This window comes from Crocuta crocuta, unplaced genomic scaffold (assembly GCF_008692635.1).
Source record: "Crocuta crocuta isolate KB4526 unplaced genomic scaffold, BGI_CrCroc_1.0 scaffold561, whole genome shotgun sequence".
Classification (NCBI taxonomy): Eukaryota; Metazoa; Chordata; class Mammalia; order Carnivora; family Hyaenidae; genus Crocuta; species Crocuta crocuta.
Genome location: NW_027530529.1, coordinates 521,748 through 541,111, shown reverse-complemented (window position 1 = coordinate 541,111; position 19,364 = coordinate 521,748). Strand labels below are relative to the sequence as shown.

General features: G+C 38.8%; 1 protein-coding gene across 2 annotated transcripts in view; it reads left to right on the top strand.

Moving 5' to 3' along the window:
• Positions 1–19,364, top strand: part of PAK1 (p21 (RAC1) activated kinase 1) — an 87,455-nt gene that overhangs the window by 6,476 nt on the left and 61,615 nt on the right. The window contains exon 2 of one of the 2 annotated variants that reach the window (XM_077767531.1): positions 10,872–11,079. In XM_077767531.1, coding sequence (XP_077623657.1) covers positions 10,890–11,079 — 190 coding nt within the window. In that variant the 5' untranslated portion in view covers positions 10,872–10,889. Of the gene's footprint in view, positions 1–10,868; positions 11,080–19,364 lie in introns of both variants that reach the window. The other variant, XM_077767530.1, reaches the window with a different exon arrangement.

Genomic DNA, 19,364 nt, shown 5'->3' with positions numbered 1-19,364 from the left:
ACATTTGGGAGGAAGTTAGAGTTCAGCCATCCCAAAGCTGAGATTTTTCCAGTTGATTTTTGGAAAGGGAGAGAAGGCAAAGACATTGATTGTTTTGTTGTGTGTGTGTATATGTATGTGTGTTTTAATCAGATTTGTTTAGATGGATCAGATTTATTTAAAGTATACATGTCCGGTGAAAGCCTGTTATAAGCTGTCTTATTGTCCTACAGATTTTACTGAGAATCATTTATCATTTGCCTGTAATTAGTATCTTTTTTTTGAGAGAGAAAACATGCATGTGCAAGTGGGGGAGGGGCAGAGGGAGGGGGAATCTTAATTAAGTAGGCTCTTTGGCCAGCACAGAGTCCATGGCAGGGCCTGATCTCACCCCGAGACTGTGTCCTGAGCTGAAATGAAGACTTGGATGCTCAACTGAGCCACGCAGGCACCCCCTGTAATTATTATCTCAAGTCTCAATTCATTGGCCTCTACCCCAGTGCTAACAGGCTCCTATCATAATATGACTGTGATACCATTGTGAACTTTCAGCACATTGTAGTGTATTTATTGGATAGTAAACTCTAATTCCTGTTATTTTTTTTCTTTTTTTTGTGGTAAAATATGTTAACATAAAACTTACCGTCTTAACTATTTTTAAGTGCACAGGTCAGTGGCATTAAATACATTCACATTATTATGTAACAATCACCACCATTCATCCTAGAACTCTTTTTATTTTATAAAACTGAAGTTCTGTGCCTCTTAAACAGTAATTCTGCACACTCCCCTCCACCAGCCCCTCACAGCCAACATCATACTTTTTATCTTTATGATTTTGACCACTCTAAGGATCTCATATTCGTGGAATAACATAGTATTTGTGTTTTTCTGACTTATTTAACTTAGCATAATGTTCTCAAGGTTCATCCAGATTATAGCATATTACAGAATTTCTGTCCTTTCCTAAATAATATTTGAGTGTATGCATATACTACATTTTGCTTATCTATTCATCTGTCAATGGATACTTGTATTGCTTCTACATTTTAGCTATTGTGAATAATATTATTATGGACATGGGTGTGCAAATGTCTTTTTGAGACCTGTTTTCAGTATTTTTGTGTTTATACCCAGAAGTGGAATTGCTGGATCATATGGTAATTTTATTTTTAATTTTTTGAGGAACCACTATACTGTTTTCCATATTGGCTGTACCATCTTATATTCCCACCAAGAGTGTGCAGGGGTTCTAATTTCTCTGCATTCTCACCAACACTTGTTGGTTTCTCTTTTTTTGATAGTAGCCATCCTAATGGAACAAGGTGTTATCTCACTGTTGTTTTGACTTGCATTTTCCTAATGATTAGTGATGTTTTTCATGTGCTTATTGGCCATTCACATATCTTTTTTTTTTTGAGAAATGTATATTCAGATCCTTTGTCCTTTTTTGAATTGACTTGTTAGGATTTTTGTTGTTGAGTTTTAGAGGACTGTTGGGTTTTGATGTTTGAGTGATTTTGATGGACTGTAATTAAGGAAAAAGAGAAGTGAAGGCAGGAGGTACTAATGGATAGATTAGAGCTCAATATGAAGTCTGAGAATTATAGTAGAAGTTCTTGAGCAAGTGAGCTGCAGGGATAGGACGTTGTGTTAGAGTATATATGATTCATTCCGGATGTTGGAGTTGATACACATTTTGATGATAAGGTCCAGAGTGTGATCATGGGAGTATTGGCCAACTTGGACTAGAGGTCCGCAATTGAAATGGCCAGGGTGTTGGAATGGTCATCATTGTGGCTGTAAAGGTCACCTAGAATGATAACTGGAGAGGCACAGAAGAAGATAGATCAAGGAACTAAAGCCTTTGAGTGAGGTGACCAGGAAGTGAGTATTAGGCAGCAAGGAAGTGTGATAGCAACCAGTGGAGGCTATTCAAAGGAAAGAAGTTTTTACAATGAGAAAGGAGTTGTTTGGAAATAGCACTGAAAATTAAGGACAGCACTGATAGGTTGGGTATGAGAGAGAAAACAGCCTCCAGATGAGAGGGCCGCTGAAGTCTCTTCTTTAGGTGATAGCCAGGTTTCTTTTAAGAAAAGAAGGCAAGGGGAGTTAGTCCATGACAAATGGGAAGATACAGAGGAAATAGTGAAAGGCATCTAGAGTCAGGAAGGGAGTGAGGAATTTGATGATATTAGAGGGGATACGATTTTAGGTGATTGAGGATGACTGAGGTAAATGGACACTGGAAGCTCGATTGACTTAGTCCTGATTATCTTTTAGAGGAGAGAGGCAGTCCACTTTGAAGCTGTGGTTCTTAACACTTCCAAGAGAAAATGTTCCTTTGAGGTAGCATGTGGCAGTGTGGGAAATCGCAGGATATGTTTAAGCAGAGATTGACTGGAAAGTCTTCCAGGCAGCTGAGTAGATTTCATGTTCCTTGGGTGGTTGAACCAGATGGCCATTTAGGTTCAGCTCTCTGATTGTATGGGCCTCAGATTTCAGTGATGATTTTCTTAGTTCAGGGCATCCATTGTGAAGTCTAATGATTTGAACTTACATTTGAATTCTTGCCTTAACTGTTGGGAATAGCTTAACTGGGGCTGCAGGTCAGGAATTTCCCAAGATGGTAGGGGGAAGTATCAGACCTTTGGTACTGGTTTCTGCAGGTAACTCTAGTGGCTATCTGCAGAGGTGGTAGAAGTGAGGAAGATAGGTAGCTCTGATTGGTAAGAGGAAGGAAGGTTGAAGGTACATGTCTACCCTCAGTCTGTGACTCCAAATCTCTCTGCCTTTTCCATTTCATTTTGCTGCCTCTCATACCTCTCTAATTCCAGGTATAGTCCTTTGTTCATTTTGTCTCAAACTATAATTAGTGTAGAAAGAGGGTGTTTTTATGAGAATCAGCATAATCAGAGGCTCATCATGTCCTCATTATTTCATTGAGTTATCTTAGGTAAATTTCATACCCATATGGGTTTCAGGTTCCCAGCTATAAAATAAAGGTTTGGAACTTGCTGATTTTTTTCATGATCCTTCTAGCTCCTAATTTTTCCCCCTGTAAACAAACCAGCCTTAGTCAGTGAGCCTTTGCTAATTATCTGATGTGTGCCAGGTTTGTGCTGGGTGGGACTTGGAGAATAGAGATTAATCAGACTCTGTTTTGTCCTTTGACTTGCTCATGGTCTGGTGAGGTTATTGTGATGAAATATGGAAACTACTGCACAGAAGTATGTATAAAATACTATTAAATTTGGGGGGAAAAGATCGAGGTAGGGTGGTTTCTATGAAGGTTTCATAGAGTAAATCAAGCTGGGTCTTGAAGAATGAGTAGGAGTTTGGGGCGCCTGGGTGGCTCAGTTGGTCAAGCGTTCAACTTCAGCCCAGGTCATGATCCCACACTTTATGAGTTTGAGCCTGGCGTCGGGCTCTGTGCTGACAGCTCAGAGCCTGAAGCCTACTTCAGATTCTGTGTCACCCTCTCTCTCTGCCCCTCCCCTGCTTGCACTCTGTCTCCCAAAAATAAATAAACATTTTAAAAAATTTAAAAAAAAAGAATGAGTAGGAGTTTGCTTGGCAGATAAGTTGGGACATTTTAGGCAGAGAGAACAGTGTGGGCAAAGGCAGGGGCATGAAAGAATATTGAGTTGGAATGAACAAGTTTAGGGAATAATAAGAGATGAAACTAGAAAGATGACGGGGGGGAGAACAGATATTTATTGGATGTCTATTTTATCCCAGGCAGCATGCTAGGTGCTTTTCCCCCTCCCCTCATGGGCAGCGCGCTCTCGCTCTCTCTCCTCTCTCTCTCTCTCTCTATATATATATATGATATATATATATATCACATATATAAAGTACATACTCTTATGTGTATTTTGCATTAGAGGAAACTGAGGGTCAGAAATTAAAGTATCTTTCCTAACAGCCCAGAAACAGCCTCCACAGTTTTCCTCTCTGCTACTTCAGCAGTTGCTTTCTTGCTGCTAAACCAGAACAAGTGGCTGGTGGCTGCATAGCAGGAGTGCCTTTGACGTGTCAGAAGGACATCCCTCAGCAAATTCAAGACTGCAGCATTCCAGGCTCCTGCCAAAGAAAGCCTCCTGGCACAATTTAATTAAAGATCAGATTCTCCTAACCAGGTGTCAAGGGCATGCAGTACTCCCCAGTTCTGGGTGGAGTGTTGGTCATGCCAGCCTCAGCTGCTTTGAGTTGTTGACTGACAAATGTGATTAATGTATGGAATAGGTTTTATTTTAAATAATGCCCTGAGGGGTTATTAGAGGTTATCTAGTCCATTCCTTTGCTTTTAGAGTGAACAGAGACATGTGGTGTAGTAGAAAAAGAGGTGGTCCTGTAGTCACACAGACTTCATTTCAGATCCCTGCCTCTGTTGGCTCTGGGTGGCTGGCCGCATCTCTGATATTTTGCTTCTTCTGACTTGTTCACTGTTTTATCCCCAGCACCTAGCACAGCCTGGCAAACAGTAGGTGATGAATAAATATTTGCATGAATGAATGAGAAAAAAGATACCAACCAAATAGATTTCCAGGTTTTCTGTAAATTCCAAAGTGTTTTGGAATGTTAGTGGTTATTAAACTGTCAGTGTCAAATGATGGCTGAAATCCTATTTGCAAAGATGGTTAGCTCAAGATGTTCTCTGGGGACACTGTTTTTTAGAATCTAGGCAACCCTGTTAGGCAATTTAGAAGACTCTTCTAAACTCCGAGTCCTATTGTGTGAGCTCAGGTCATCACAGAGTCCTCTGTGCAGACAGATGGCAGCTGGCCTCCTCCTCCAGGCAACACCTCTTTTTTCATTGTCATCTCTCCACAGCCTTTTTAAATCAAGTGTCATCTTTTATTTTTAACATGGGACATTCATCGCATGGATCTAGAACTGCTTGGAAGGGACCGTTTTTCTGACTAGTGCTGTATGTGTTACAGAACATAAAAGGCTCTCTGTGAGCACTGTGTCCTATTTTTTCATTTTCATGTTGCCTTTTACCACACTGTACTCTCACACTTAGGCTATTCCTGTGGTCTGGGATGCACTTGCCATTATCATTCTCCATCAAAATCATCCATTTATTTATTGCCTGTTTTTTTTTGGTTCAGGTACTATACCGATGCCTGGGCCTATTTCATACTAATTAAATCAGAGCTCAGCACTGGTATCCATCCCCCAACTTTCTATTAGGAGAAATTTCAAAAGTATAGCAAAGTTGGAATAATTTTATAGTGAATACCTTTATACCCACCACCTAGATTCTTCTTCCATTAACACTTTCAAGTATTTGCTTTATCACATTCATTATAAATTATATATGGACATGTATATTCTATCACATCCCTGTTTCATCCATTAACCCACCTTATTTTTTTAAATGCATTTCAAAGTAAATTGCAAATATTAGTATACTTCCCCCTAAGTACTTTGGCTGGTGCTTTAAAAAGCTTATAGGGGGTTCTAATAATCCAGAGTCAAAGACCACCAGTCTGATCTGTTTATTCTTTAAGCCCCTACTTCTAACACCACCTCTTCTATGAAGCCTCACTGATCACCTAAATTCAGTATAGTCTTTCCTTTTTGTGTCTGCTGACATTTTACTGCTTGTACTGCTCTGACAGCACTGTTCACAAGTAGCCTGGCATTGTGGTTTTCTAGATTCTATCTTGCTTACCAGACTATGAGAACCTCTAGAGTTAGATCATATTCCTTTATTTATCTCTGAGCCCCTAGTGTCTAGCATGACAGCTTATATATACATACTCAGTAAAAATTTATTGATTTTAATTGTACTTAAATGAAGAATCTGCAGTGATAGCAAAAGGTGTACAAAACTTTCACATGCTTAAGTCTCATGGAAGACATTAGTAAATATCAATCACATCCAGTTCAAACATGTTTATATCATTGTATATTTGCCATTGGCTAGATTTGATTTGACTCCCCTAAATCAAGAATAGCACAATTCAGGTCAGAAAAGGTACAAAGGGTGGGCCCCCTGGGTGGCTCAGCCAGTTGAGTGTGGAGCCTGTGAGTTTTGAGTCTGCTTGGGATTCTCCCCCCGCTCTCCTGCGTGTATGTGTTCGCGGTTTCTGTCTCTTTCTCTCTCTCTCTCTCTCAAAACAAACAGATTTAAAAGAAGAAAAGTTACAAAGGGGTTAGAGTTGCTTCACATATATTTGGAAAATTCTTTGGCAGAGAGTCTGAAAACATGGGTTCCAATCCCCACCTTTAAATTGCTGTGTGATCTTAAGCAATTTCGTTCTGTGTTTTGGACCTCAGTGTTCCTATCTGTTACATGAGAGGGCCAGATTAGGTGACTTCTAAGGTTGCTTCTGGCTTTGATGTTATGTGTATCTTGGCTGTTTTTATACTTGTGACTGTGGCATCCAGATGTGATAAAGTGGAAGGAAGTAGCGGCTGGTGTGCATACTCCTTCCCTCAGTCCTGTCCAGTTTCATTTTACGTAAAGTACTTTACACATAGTGGCTACTTGAAAAGTGTTTTTTCCCCCTTCTTTCTGCCCTAGCACAATGTCTTTATGCTTTTTACAGCAAAGGAGACATAAATCACTTACCCTCCTTGGTTGCCTTCCTGAGCAGTGTCTGTCTAGTAGCTATATAGTGGGAAACAGCAAATTGCCCCTCATAGGTGAAGGGATTTTTATTAGAATCGTAGCTAGTAAATGGCAGAGTCAGGACTTAAATCCAGGTCTCCTAATTTTAGCCTCCAGTCATCTTTTTATTATATTGTCCTACCAGTGGCCTTTTTGAAACCTCACAATGATCCTGCATGTATTATAGAGCCATTCAGTTGATTCATAATACTTCAGTATAATTAGTTTCTCATACATTATTAGGCTCCCTGAGCCTCTGGGGCATTGGTAAAATGTGGTCAGTCTATCTTTCCCTCTGTCTGTTTTATCAGCTTGTTGTCTAGGATGGATAGAAGGGTGCCATCTGACTGATCATTCTAAATGTTGGCCTTGAACCTAGCTTTATACTGCAGCATGTCAGAAGGTATGGGCTTGTTATCTTCCCAAACCTTTGGCCTGCATAAACTGTTAGAAGATTTAAGATGTGTTTGGTCTCCTTATTTAAGAGTTGAGTATATTTCTCCTTTCTTCAATCAGGATTGATGTTTTGGACTTGTTTTCCTGTAAAAAAAAAAAAGTTTAAAATGGCATAGTTTTAAACATGTACCAGTTATTGTCCTGAATGTAGATGGACAGAACGACCAGTGAGGGGATCTATGAAGTAAAGAGAGTAAAGACTTGTGGAGAAACCATAGGAAAAGACTGGTTGGAGGGCTACAGGGAAACTGGAAAGTAGTTTAGAAATATTAAGTCCAAGTAAATTCAGAGGGAAGGATCAGGAAGATATAAAATTGTGTTCTATTGAGTGAGTGTAGTTGAAGGCACTGATGGTGTTTAGCATTGAGAAAATAGGTTTGGGGGGTTTTGAAAGATGTTTTCAAGTATCTAAAGTTCAGTCTGGGGAAGAAGCAATAGACTTTTTGGAATAGCTGTGAGATAGGATTTAGGACTAACAAATAGAAGTAGTTTTTGTTTATTCATTTGTTTGTTTACTTGCTTTTTGTTCATTTGTTCAACAAATATTTATTGAGTATTCTTTTTTTAAAATTTATTTATTTAAACTCAAGTTAGTTAACATACTGTGTAGTATTGGTTTCAGGAGTAGAATCCAGTACTTCATCACTTAGGTATAACACCCAGTGCTCATCCCAACAATCCATCCCCTCTCTAGCCTACCCCCCACCCACTTCCCCTCTAGCAACCTTCAGGTTGTTCTGTATTTAACAGTCTCTTATGGTTTGCCTCCCTTTCTGTTTTTATCTTATTTTTCATTCCCTACCTCTATGTTCATCTGTTTTGTTTATTAAATTCCACATGTGAGTGAAATCATATGATATTGTCTTTCTCTGACTGACGTATTTCATTTAGCATAATACACTCTAGTTCTATCCACATTGTTGCATATGGCAAGATTTCGTTCTTTTTGATTATTCTTTTCCAGACTTGGTGTTGGGGATTGAGAAATAAATAAGACTGAGCTTTGTTCTTCTTCTTCTTTTTTTAATGTTTACTAATTTATTTTGAGAGAGTGAGAATGTGTGCACCCATACAAGCAGGGAAGGGCGAAGGGAGATGGAGAGAGAATCCCAAGCAGACTCTGCACTGTCAGTGTAGAGCCTGACACAGGGCTCCATCTCAGCTGAAATCAAGAGTCCAAGGCTTTACTGATAGAACTACCCAGACATCCTTAAACTTTTTTCTTGAGGAGTTCATAGTCTAAGTCTGGCAGAGGAGGGAGTATATGGGGAGGAAATGTATAAAGAGATCATTGCAATGCAGTGTGAGGTAGATAGAACTTAATCTAAGTGAGAACTCTGTAAATGAAGTGACCAAAGATAGAATAGGCTGACTTTTGAGACTATAGATTTCCTAAAAATGGAAGCTTTCAAGCATAGGCTCGGTGACTTAGGCTGGAATGTGGTACAGAGGATTCAAGCATTGTATTCCAACAACAGATTTAGGTTTTAATAATTTGGAATCATTTTGAAAATGGAAGGCTACCCCTGAGAATTCTCCAACCATGGTGAAAGAAGTGAGAAATGAAAAGCCTGTATCAGAAAGGGTGATGAAGCCTTTCTTGGCACAATTTTGGGCTATGGTCCTGAAAGGGAGTTACATTGAATGAAGCTGTTGGCCTGAGGACAAAAAGGCAGGAAGGGCCTGCTTAGGCTATCAGGTGGCTGTGGGGAGTGTAATTTTGGAACTGGCAGTCCAGGGTAGGAAGGTACACTTGAGAACTGAGCCTGTGGAAATTCTCTTTGGGGAGCTGAGGGACTTGAGTTGGGGCTGGAAGGGAAAGCAAAGGCAAAGCTGCAAAGTGAAACTGGAAAAAATGGATTAAAAGCACAGCACCCAGAGAGTTAGCATAGATTAATAAGATTGTCCTTGCTTTCTTTTGTTCAAAAAGAGAAGTAAGGAGCAATTGGTTTGCCAGAGATAGGTTAGGGTGGATTACACAAAGAGGTGAAGCTTTAATTTGGCCCTGAAAGATGAGTAAGATTTTTATAGTGAGATTTTTATCAGTGACAAGAAGCATTGGAGGATTGGGAGGAGAGTAAGAGACTAATTGGCAAATCAGGAGAACAGAGGTTTCCAGGGTATAGTTAAATGTAGGCTGTGTCTGGATGTGATGGCTTAATTTGTAAGGAACTTTAGCTTTTGTGACGGAGTTTTAAGTAGAGGAGTGCTGTATTTTAGATCACTGATGGCATGTGGAGAAATAATTGAAAGACAAAAATAGATGCACGGGATCATTTAGTTCTGCATTACTAGAAAGAAGATTCAGTTTTGTTCATAGCATTTATGTAATTGACGTCTAAAGCAGTGGTATTCAGGTATTGAAATCTGGCTGGCATTGGAATCACTAATTCTTAAAATTACAGAATTTGGGCCATAACCTAATCATACTAAATCAAAATTTGTGGGGGTCAAAACAGGGCTCCTATATTTCTAAACAGCTTGTGGTGATTATTATGTTGGTTTCTTGTTTGTTTGTTTTAATTAGAAACTTTAGTCTCTAATGCATTATTGTATTTTACTCCAAGGAACTTACATTCTAAGTAGTCATGGTTAGAGATATAGTTTCTATACTAACCTGGGAGAATAATAAGAGACTTTATTAATTCTGGATATATTCATACCTGTCCATTGTCAAGGACATTTACTTATTTAAGGTAATAACATCTATCTTAATTAAAACTATTGGTACATGATAGAGAATTTCTCCCCTTTTTAAAACATTTTATTCCTTCCCTTTACCAGAAACATTGGAGATTACCAGTAAATTCAACATCGTATATTACTGCATGTGGCCATCACATATTTAGAACCAGTTCAAATTTTAAGGGAAGAAGGTACTGGAGAGATGATATAGGCCAATGGTCAGCAAAGTTTTCCTGGAAAGAACCAGATAAATATTTTAGGTTTGTGAGCATATAGTCTCTGTTGCAACTACTCAACCATTGGAATGTGAAAAATGCCATAGACAATATATAAATGAATGACTATGTTCCAATAAGACTGTTAACAAAATCATCAGCTTTACTGACTTTTGATGTAGTGATACAGGCCATTTCAGAGGGGGAAAATGATTTCCTAAGGCTACAGAATTAGAGGTTGGCAAAGAGTCACCATGTAGAATGCCGTTAGCCGTTTTATTTAATGAATGAATAAATGTAACCCAAGTGGTTAAAAAATTCTTCTAAAGCTATTAAGTGGCACTGGGATTCACACTAAATTTGGGATTCATACTTCGGCTGGGCCAAATTTCTGCCTTTTAAACGACATTGTGGTGGGGCACCTGGGTGGCTCAGTCGGTTAAGCATCCGACTTCAGCTCAGGTCATGATCTCACAGTTCGTGGGTTTGAGCCCCACATTGGGCTCTGTGCTGACAGCCAGCTCAGAGCCTGGAGCCTGTTTCAGATTCTGTGTCTCCCTCTCTCTCTGACCCTCCCCTGCTCACGCTGTCTCTCTCTCTCAGAAATAAATAAAACATTTTAAAAAAAATAAAATAAACGACATTGTGGTGGTTCTGTGTGCTCTCCAGTGCCTTAGATAGAGAAAAACAAGAACCTTGCGAATTTTCAGCAGTGCTTGGCACAGAATAGGTACTGCATCTTTGAGTATTGTTGGCTGAATCAGACAGTAGTAGTTATGGTATGCAGTGGAAGGATTTAAGCTGGGTCCCGGAGGATGGCTTGTGTAATTTGGATTAAAGTTTTTTTTAATATATATTCCCTTTACCACGAAAATGATAAAAGAGTATGTTCTTCTCTCTGATTCCAGTAGCTGCTGCTGGTGGTGACAATGTCAAATAACGGCCTAGACATTCAAGACAAACCTCCAGCCCCTCCGATGAGAAACACCAGCACTATGATTGGAGCTGGCGGCAAAGATGCTGGAACCCTAAATCACGGTTCCAAACCTCTGCCTCCAAACCCAGAGGAGAAGAAAAAGAAGGACCGATTTTACCGATCCATCTTACCTGGAGATAAAAGTACAGTATTTCATTTTTCTCATCATTGTATACTTAAAACATTTGTTTTGTAACCTAGATAAAAGATCTGTCCTTTCCTTGACTTAATTTTCCTTTAATGCCTTTTCTCCCCTTAAATACTTCGTTTGTTTTTCTTTCCTAAGGTGGCTGGAGACAAATAGAAAATAGACTTATTTGGGGGGCTGGGGGACAGGGGAAAATGGGTGATGGGCATTGAGGAGGGCACTTGTTGGGATGAGCTCTGGGTGTTGTATGTAAGTCAAATTGACAATAAATTATATTCGTAAAAATAGACTTACTTTTATACTTTATTAACTATATCTGAGCAAAATTCTAAGAAAAGAATTATTCTGTTACCAGAGTTTGGACAATCTAAAAGTCAAGTATTTACTTATTTTTTAAGTTATTAAACTTTTATGAACTCACAGAATATAATAAATACTGGAATGTCTTCATTTGGAATTTTTTTTTGTAAATGTTTATTTATTTTTTTGAGAGAGAGAATGAGTAGGGGAAAGAAAGTAAAAGGGAGACAGAGGTTCAGAAGCAGGCTCTGTTGCAGACCCTGATGCAGGGCTCAAACTCAAAAACCATGAACCATGACTTGAACCAAAGTAGGGCACTTAACTGACTGAGCCAACCAGGTGCTTCAAGAAATGTTTTTTTTTTCCCCAAACTAGTTTCATTTGGAATGTCTTTCTGATTCTTGATTGCCTCTTCTTTATTTGTATGTCCTCATCTCACATAGATTTGGACATTAAATATTGTGAGAAGGGCAAGTAATAGCTGAGAAAAGGAAGCAGGACTCAGCATGAGTTTGCTAAGAATAAGTCATACTAGGTGCACTCATTTTCTTTTTTGATAAAACTTCTAGAAGAATAATCAGGATTTTAATAGTGTATCTGATAAAGTCCCTGAGATTCTATGGGCAAGATAGTGAAATAGAGGTTTGAGTGTCTGCATCGATAGATGACTTTTGTTTGACTCCCCAAATGTTTATTGATATGAGGTAAAATTCTCAGTCATGCTTGCAGGTCCTTTTCTTGTGGGGTGTTGACAAAATTGGCTTTCTGTTTGTAAATAGTTATCATGAGCTTCTGATTTAGATGGACCTGGTTCAAATCCTGGATTCATCACTTACCAGCTCTCTGATCTTTGTTTGTGAGTTACCTCCTTTGACTTGTAGTTTCCTTTCTCAAGGAAAGACTGGGATTTTCATATCTCTAAAATTGGGATAATATTTCACAGGGTTGTTGTATGAAGATTACATGCAAATTTCGTAATTAAGTACCTTCCACACAGAAGGTACTCACGTATTAGATACCCTTTCTCTTTACTCCTTTATTGAAGCTGGGAGGAATTAGACTTGATGATAAAATCAGAATTGGGATTCTGAAGCAGTAGGCCAAATATAGCAGTCACAGTGGTGAATTGCAGAAAATATCTTTTGTTGCAGAAAAATATAACTGCATAACTATAGATCAGTGTAAGATGGTAGATGATAGTATTATTAACCAAATAGGGAACACAGGAAGAGGAACAAGTCAGGAGGTTTGTAGTTAGAGAGCATGAAAGATGATGACTTTAAACACATTGCATTTGAGGTGAAAAGATAATTTTAGGCACTTTGTGTCTGAGATGTCTTGACATAGAGATGTCTAATAGGCAGTGATATATGTATAGGAAATGATTGTTGAATAACTGAAATGAGAACTATTGAGGATTTTTAGTGAGTATTTTGGGCTTGTTTCTTTGTGTGTGTTTACCCTTTCCCCTATTCTACCTTCATTGTGAGCCCTTTGGGGGCCTAGATAGAAGAGATAGGGGTAAGTTGCTTAGCTTTCATTTTCTGGCTAATTCATTCAGGTAGTAGCTGCCAACTCCTAGGATATAGTGGCTATGATCTAGGTGGTATTACCCTGCCCTAGAATCTTCTCCCACATATACATCCACATTGTGTCCCTCAATTTAGGTGTATGCTTATTTTTTTAATTTTTTCCTTAAATAGTTTACTGTCAAGTTGGTTTCCGTATAACACCAGTGCTCATCCCAACAAGGGGCCTCCTCCATGCCCATCATTCTCCTTCCCCTCTCCCACACCCCCATCAGCCCTCAGTTTGTTCTCAGCATTCAAGAGTCTCTCATGGTTTACCTAGGTGTATGCTTATTTTTAACATTGTGCTTTAACAACCATAATTCTTTTTTTTCAGTTACTGAAAATTTTATTTTATTTTTTAATTTAAATTTTAGTTAATATACAGTACAATACTGAGTTCAGGAGTAGAATTCAGGGATTCATCACTTACATACAATACCCAGTGCTCATCACAACTTAGTACCCATCACCCATCTAGCCCACCTCCCTCCATCAACTCTCAGTTTGTTCTCTATCATTAAGAGTCTTTTGTGGTTTGTTTCCCTCTCTTCTCTCCCCACCCTGCCTTCCCATATGCTCCTCTGTTTGTTTCTTAAATTCCACATATGAATGAAATCATATGGTATTTGTCTTTCTCTGATTGACTTATTTTGCGTAGCATAATATATTCTGGCTCCACCCACATCATTGCAAATGGCAAGATTTCATTCTTTTTGATAGCCAAGTAATATTCCATAGTGTATGTATATCACATCCTCTTTATCAGTTCAGCAGTCAGTGGACATTTGGGCTCTCTCCATAGTTTTGCTATTGCTGACAATGCTGCTGTAAACATTGGGGTGCATGTATCCCTTGGAATCTGTATTTTTGTATCCTTTAGGTAAATACCTAATAGTGGAATTGCTGGATTATAGGGTAATTCTATGTTTTGTTTCTTGAGGAACCTCCATACTGTTCTCCAAAGTGGCTGCATTAGTTTGCATTCCCACCAACAGTGCCACATCCTTGCCAACACCTGTTGTTTCTTGTGTCATTAATTTTAGCCATTCTGACAGGTGTGAGGTGGTATCTCGTTGTTTTGATTTGTATTTACCTGATGAGGAGTGATACTGAGCCATCTTTTCATGTGTCTATTAGCCGTCTGGATGTCTTCTTTGGAAAAGTGTCTAATCATGTCTTCTGCCCATTTCTTAACTGGCCTGTTTGTTTTTTGGGTTCAACCGTAATTCTTAAACTCTATAAATAAGTAGGTCTTTGGCCCAAGTTTCTACATATAGTAGAAAGGACTTTTAAAATTAAAGTTGGAATTGTTATTGCCGAATAAGATTTCTACCTCATAGATATCATTAAAATTAAATTTTTTTGTGTTTCAAAGGTCACATTCAAGAAAATAAAAAGATAACTCACAGTATGGGAGAAAATTTTCTTAACACATATATCTGATGAGGGACTTGTATCATAAATATATAGAGAGCTATTACAACTTAACAATAAAAAGACAACTCAATTAAAAAATGAGTAAAGAAGCCAAATAGGCATTTCTCCAGAGAAGACATACAAATGGCCAATAAGCACATGAAAAGATGCTCAAAATCATTAGTCATCAGGGAAATGCAAATCAAAACCACAATGAGATGTCATTTCACACCCACTAGGATGACTGTATGATAACAAGTGTTGACAAGGATGTGGAGAAATTGGAACCCTCATACCCTGCTGGTGGGAGTGTAAAATGGTACAGCCACTTAGAACAGTCTGGCAGTTTCTCAAAAGATTAAACATAGAGTTACCATATGACCTAGAAATGGAAACATGTTCACATAATACTTGCACATGAATGTTTATAGCAGTGTTATACATAGTAGCCAAAAAGTAGAAACAACCCAAATATCCATCAACTGATGAATGGATAAATAAAATGTGGCATATCCTAACAATGAGGTACTTACTACTTGGTAATAAAAACAAATGGAGTCCTGATGCATGCTGTAACATGGGTAAACTTTGAAAACATTATGCTAGGGAAAGAAGCCAGTCACAAAGGACCATATATTATATGATTCCATTTATATGAAATGTCCAGGCAAGTCCATAGGCAAAAAACAGAGGAATGGTTGCCTAGGGCTGTGGGAGGAGGTGGATGGGATTAGGGGGTAATGGCTAAGGGTATGGAGTTTCTTTTTGGGTTGATGAAAATGTTCTAAAATTGATTATGAGAATAGTTGCCCAGCTCCATGAATATACAAAAAGCCACTGAATTGTACACTATATGGATGAATTGTATGGTTTTAAAACTTTTTTTAAAGAAGATTTTTGCCTAAAACGGCAGGTAGAAGTATAACCCTCAAACATAATTGAGAGCTAAAGGGATGATCTTATGTACCGAAGAGGGAGGTGGAGTTTTGGATATCTGGGTTGTGGTCTTAGTTCTTTTATAAATTGGCCGTCTATTTTGGGTCAGTTATTTCTCTGTAGATTTCAGTGCTTTCATCTAAAAAATGACTAGAGTCAAACCAGTAGACATATAAAGTCTTTTGCAGTTTTGAAATTCTGTAATTCTATAAATAAGATTATAAAGATGAAATCGGATTGGGTTGTATATGTAGGTAGAAAGAAAGTAGGCCCTTGTAAAATATTTTAATTAGTGATAAAGCTGTAGACTCAGAGGTTTTGCTTGGGCACTCTTGCTGAGTGATCCTTGGTCAAATCTGTTCTGAAAATAAATCTCATAGCTCAAGATCAAAGCTGTATCTTTATAAATCCAAAGCATAGATGTAGAAAGCATAGAGTTATAAGTAGTTCTTGTGAAATAATCTGGTAACCTCTCTTTCATCCCCTACTTCTAAATTTTCTATGCATGCCCTGAGCCCAGAGGTTTCACCCATTTGCTTTAAGAACCTAGATGGCTACAATTAATGCATACATCAAAATGAAATAAGTGATTTTTCCCCCCTTTTGTTTGGATCCTTTGTTCAGTTTAATTCTGTGCTTGTTGGTACTGTCATTCAACCAACAAGCATTTTTGCCCTTTGCTTTGTGCCTCACTGAGTCCTGGCAGAATACAAAGCAATGTTGGCAATCTTTGAAGTGGTATGCCTTTACTAAAGTATTTGGTCTAGAAGTGGTTTAGAAGTGGACTTAGAGAACCCAGATTGAGTCCTGTCTCTGACATTTATTCTATGCTTTCTTTTCCTCTTACCAATTGATTTTTTTTTTTACAAATAGTTTATTGTCAAATTAGTTTCCACATAACACCCAGTACTCATCCCCACGAGTGCCCTCCTCCATGCCCACCCTCCCCACCCCAAATCCATCAGTCCTCAGTTTGTTCGCAGCATTCAAGAGTCTCTCATGGTTGGCCTCTCTCCCTTTCCCCCACCATTTCCCCCCTTCTTCTCCCCCTTGTTCCTCAGTTAAGTTCCTCCTAATCCTCCTATACGTGCAAACATATGATATTTGTCCTTCTCTGCCTGACTTATTTCGCTCAGCATAACACCCTCAAGGTCCATCCATGTTGCTACACATGGCCAGATTTCATTGTTTCTCATTGCCATGTAGTATTCCATGGTATAGATAAACCACATCTTCTTGATCCATTCATCTGTTGATGGACACTTAGGCTCTTTCCATGTTTTAGCTATTGTGGAGAGTGCTGCTATGAACATTGGGGTACATGTGCTCCTATGCATCAGCATTTCTGTATCCCTTGGGTAAATTCCTAGCAGTGCTATTGCTGGGTCATAGGGGAGTTCTATTGTTAGTTTCCTGAGGAACCTCCACACTGTTTTCCAGAGGGGCTGTACCAGTTTACATTCCCACCAACAGTGTAGGAGGGTGCCCGTTTCTCCACATCCTCGCCAGCATCTAGAGTTCTCTGATTTGCTCATTTTAGCCACTCTGACTGGCGTGAGGTGGTATCTCAGTGTGGTTTTGATTTGTATTTCCCTGATGAGGAGGGATGCTGAGCATCATTTCATGTGTCTGTTGGCCATCTGGATGTCCTCTTTGGAGAAGTGTCTGTTCATATCTTCTGCCCATTTCTTCACTGGGTTGTTTGTTTTTTAGGTGTGGAGTTTGGAGAGTTCCTTATAGATTCTGGATATTAACCCTTTATCTGATATGTCATTTGCAACTATCTTTTCCCATTCCGTTGGTTGCCTATTAATTTTCTGGGTTGTTTCCTTGGCTGTGCAGAAGCTTTTAATCTTGATGAGGTCCCAATCGTTTATTTTTGCTCTTGATTCCCTTGCTTTTGGGGATGTGTCAAGTAAGAAGTTGCTGCGGTGGAGGTCAAGGAGGTTGTTTCCTGCTTTCTCCTCTAGGGTGTTGATAGTTTCCTGTCTCACGTTCAAATCCTTTATCCATTTTGAGTTTATTTTTGTGCATTCTTACCAATTGATTTTAATCTCAGTATCCATATCTGTAAAGTGGGGATAATCATAATTCCCTATCATGAATAGCCTTTTGTTATTTGACATAGTGGATATAAAGCCATTTTCCAAACTGTAAAACACTACAAATATGAGGGGTTTTGTTTGTGTGTTTTAATGGGAAACTCATTTCTTGTTTTAATCTGATGCCCACAAGTCATTTTCAGTTGAGGAGGCTGAGGCTTAGAGAAAGTTAAATCGCTCAAGATCTTGCAGCTGGAAAGTGGTCAAGATGAGTGTAGAACTAAGTCTTTCTAATGTATCTGTTATAGCATAAGCTACTGTCTCTGTTAGTTGTTCTCAATCCAGATTACTCAGCTGACTCACCCATGGTGCTTTTAAAAAATAAGAGGTGCCTAGTTCCTACCCAGACTTTTGGAGCCAAATTTACCAGAGTGGTAGTTTTAGGTCTCTGAAGAGATTTGGGAAATGAGAAAAAGAGTCTTTGTGGCCTGCGGTAGTGGTTGAGATTTGAGCTGGCAATGGTTAGAATGTTTGTGGGCATTACCTAATGCTGACCTCCAGCACGGCTTCTGTGTGTGCCTGGGGGAATGCATAAATAATTGGAAGAAGCTGTAATTGATGGCCTGTAATAGGTAGCACTGGGTTGCAGAATTCCATGTGGGAAAGCCTGATACCTGTGGTTAGGGTCTGGAGCCTTCGCTTTATTCTAAGAAGTCCTGCAGCATTTAGTTTGGAATCTTTTTTCTGGCTGAATTTTCACAACCAAAGTGGAATTCTCCAGGCTTGGGAAGAGTTTAGTAAAGTTAATTTTAAAACTGGACTACGTCAGTGTTTCTCTCTCCCAAGTTTGGAGCGTTTTACTGCCTTGAGCTCAGATTAACTCAGCTGAACCAATGAGAGGTACTTCTTAAAAAGAAATCTTTTTAAAAAATAAATAAGACGAGTGATTTGCGCTGAAACCCGGACAGCTCTACTGCACCATAGGATTTGGCAGTGTCAGCCTCATTTCCCATGCTGTTTGAAAACCAAATGGACTAGGCCAAAGATAGGGTTAAAATCAGGATGGGTGAGGTTGCAAGTTTCTCTTTCTACTTTGTTTCTTCAAGCTAGTGATCTCTAGTTACATGACATCAGGATGATTCTTCTCAGCCACAGTTTCTCTGTCTTAATGAGTAGGTTGGGAACTCTTACTCTGCAACTTTCTCATATTAACGATAACTCGTGCTTGTAAAGCTCTTTAGCTTATAAAGCATATACATTTTCTTCACCTTAGTTGATCCTCAATGATGATAATAATGCTAAATAGTAGTAGCAATAACAAATAGTAATAATCATAAAATAGTAACAACAATAACCCAGCTACTCTATATTGAATGTCTATTAATTTCCCCACAGTATTTCAGGAGCTTTGGTGTTTGTAAAATATACCAGCCCTTTTAGGTAGCTGAATATTTCACTTTGTAGTCAGTAAACTGAGGTTCACAGTGATTAAGTAACTTTCCTAAGGTGATCTAGTTAGGGAGCAGCTGACTTGGGATTGAAGCTCTGATTCCACTGTACAACACTGATACTCTTATGCTTAGCAGGTCAACAACTTGCCCAGGGGCACATGCTGCAGAGTTGTAATGCATGGAGTCTGAATTTGAATCATTGTCTCTTGACTTCTGGACTGTGCCCTTCCATTCTTCTGAGTCTTTGGACACTGTATGTGTTTGAGGGCTCCCATCGTAGAAATATTCAGACAAGTGCCTTTAGTAGAACTGATTTGGTTGTTTCTTTTACTTTAAAACAAATTTGCATTGAATGACATTCATTCTATCACTTACTGGCCTACTCATTTAGTCTGCAGTATGGGGAAGGCACAGTGTGTACAAAAGGAACCGTGTTGGAGTTTAAGCACTTGAAGTTGTTGCCATTGCCCATCCCTGATTTTGAGACTTTTCATAGGTTGCTTTACCTTGCTTCACCTCTGTTCTTATACCTGTAGTATGGGTACACAATATTTATCTCATAGA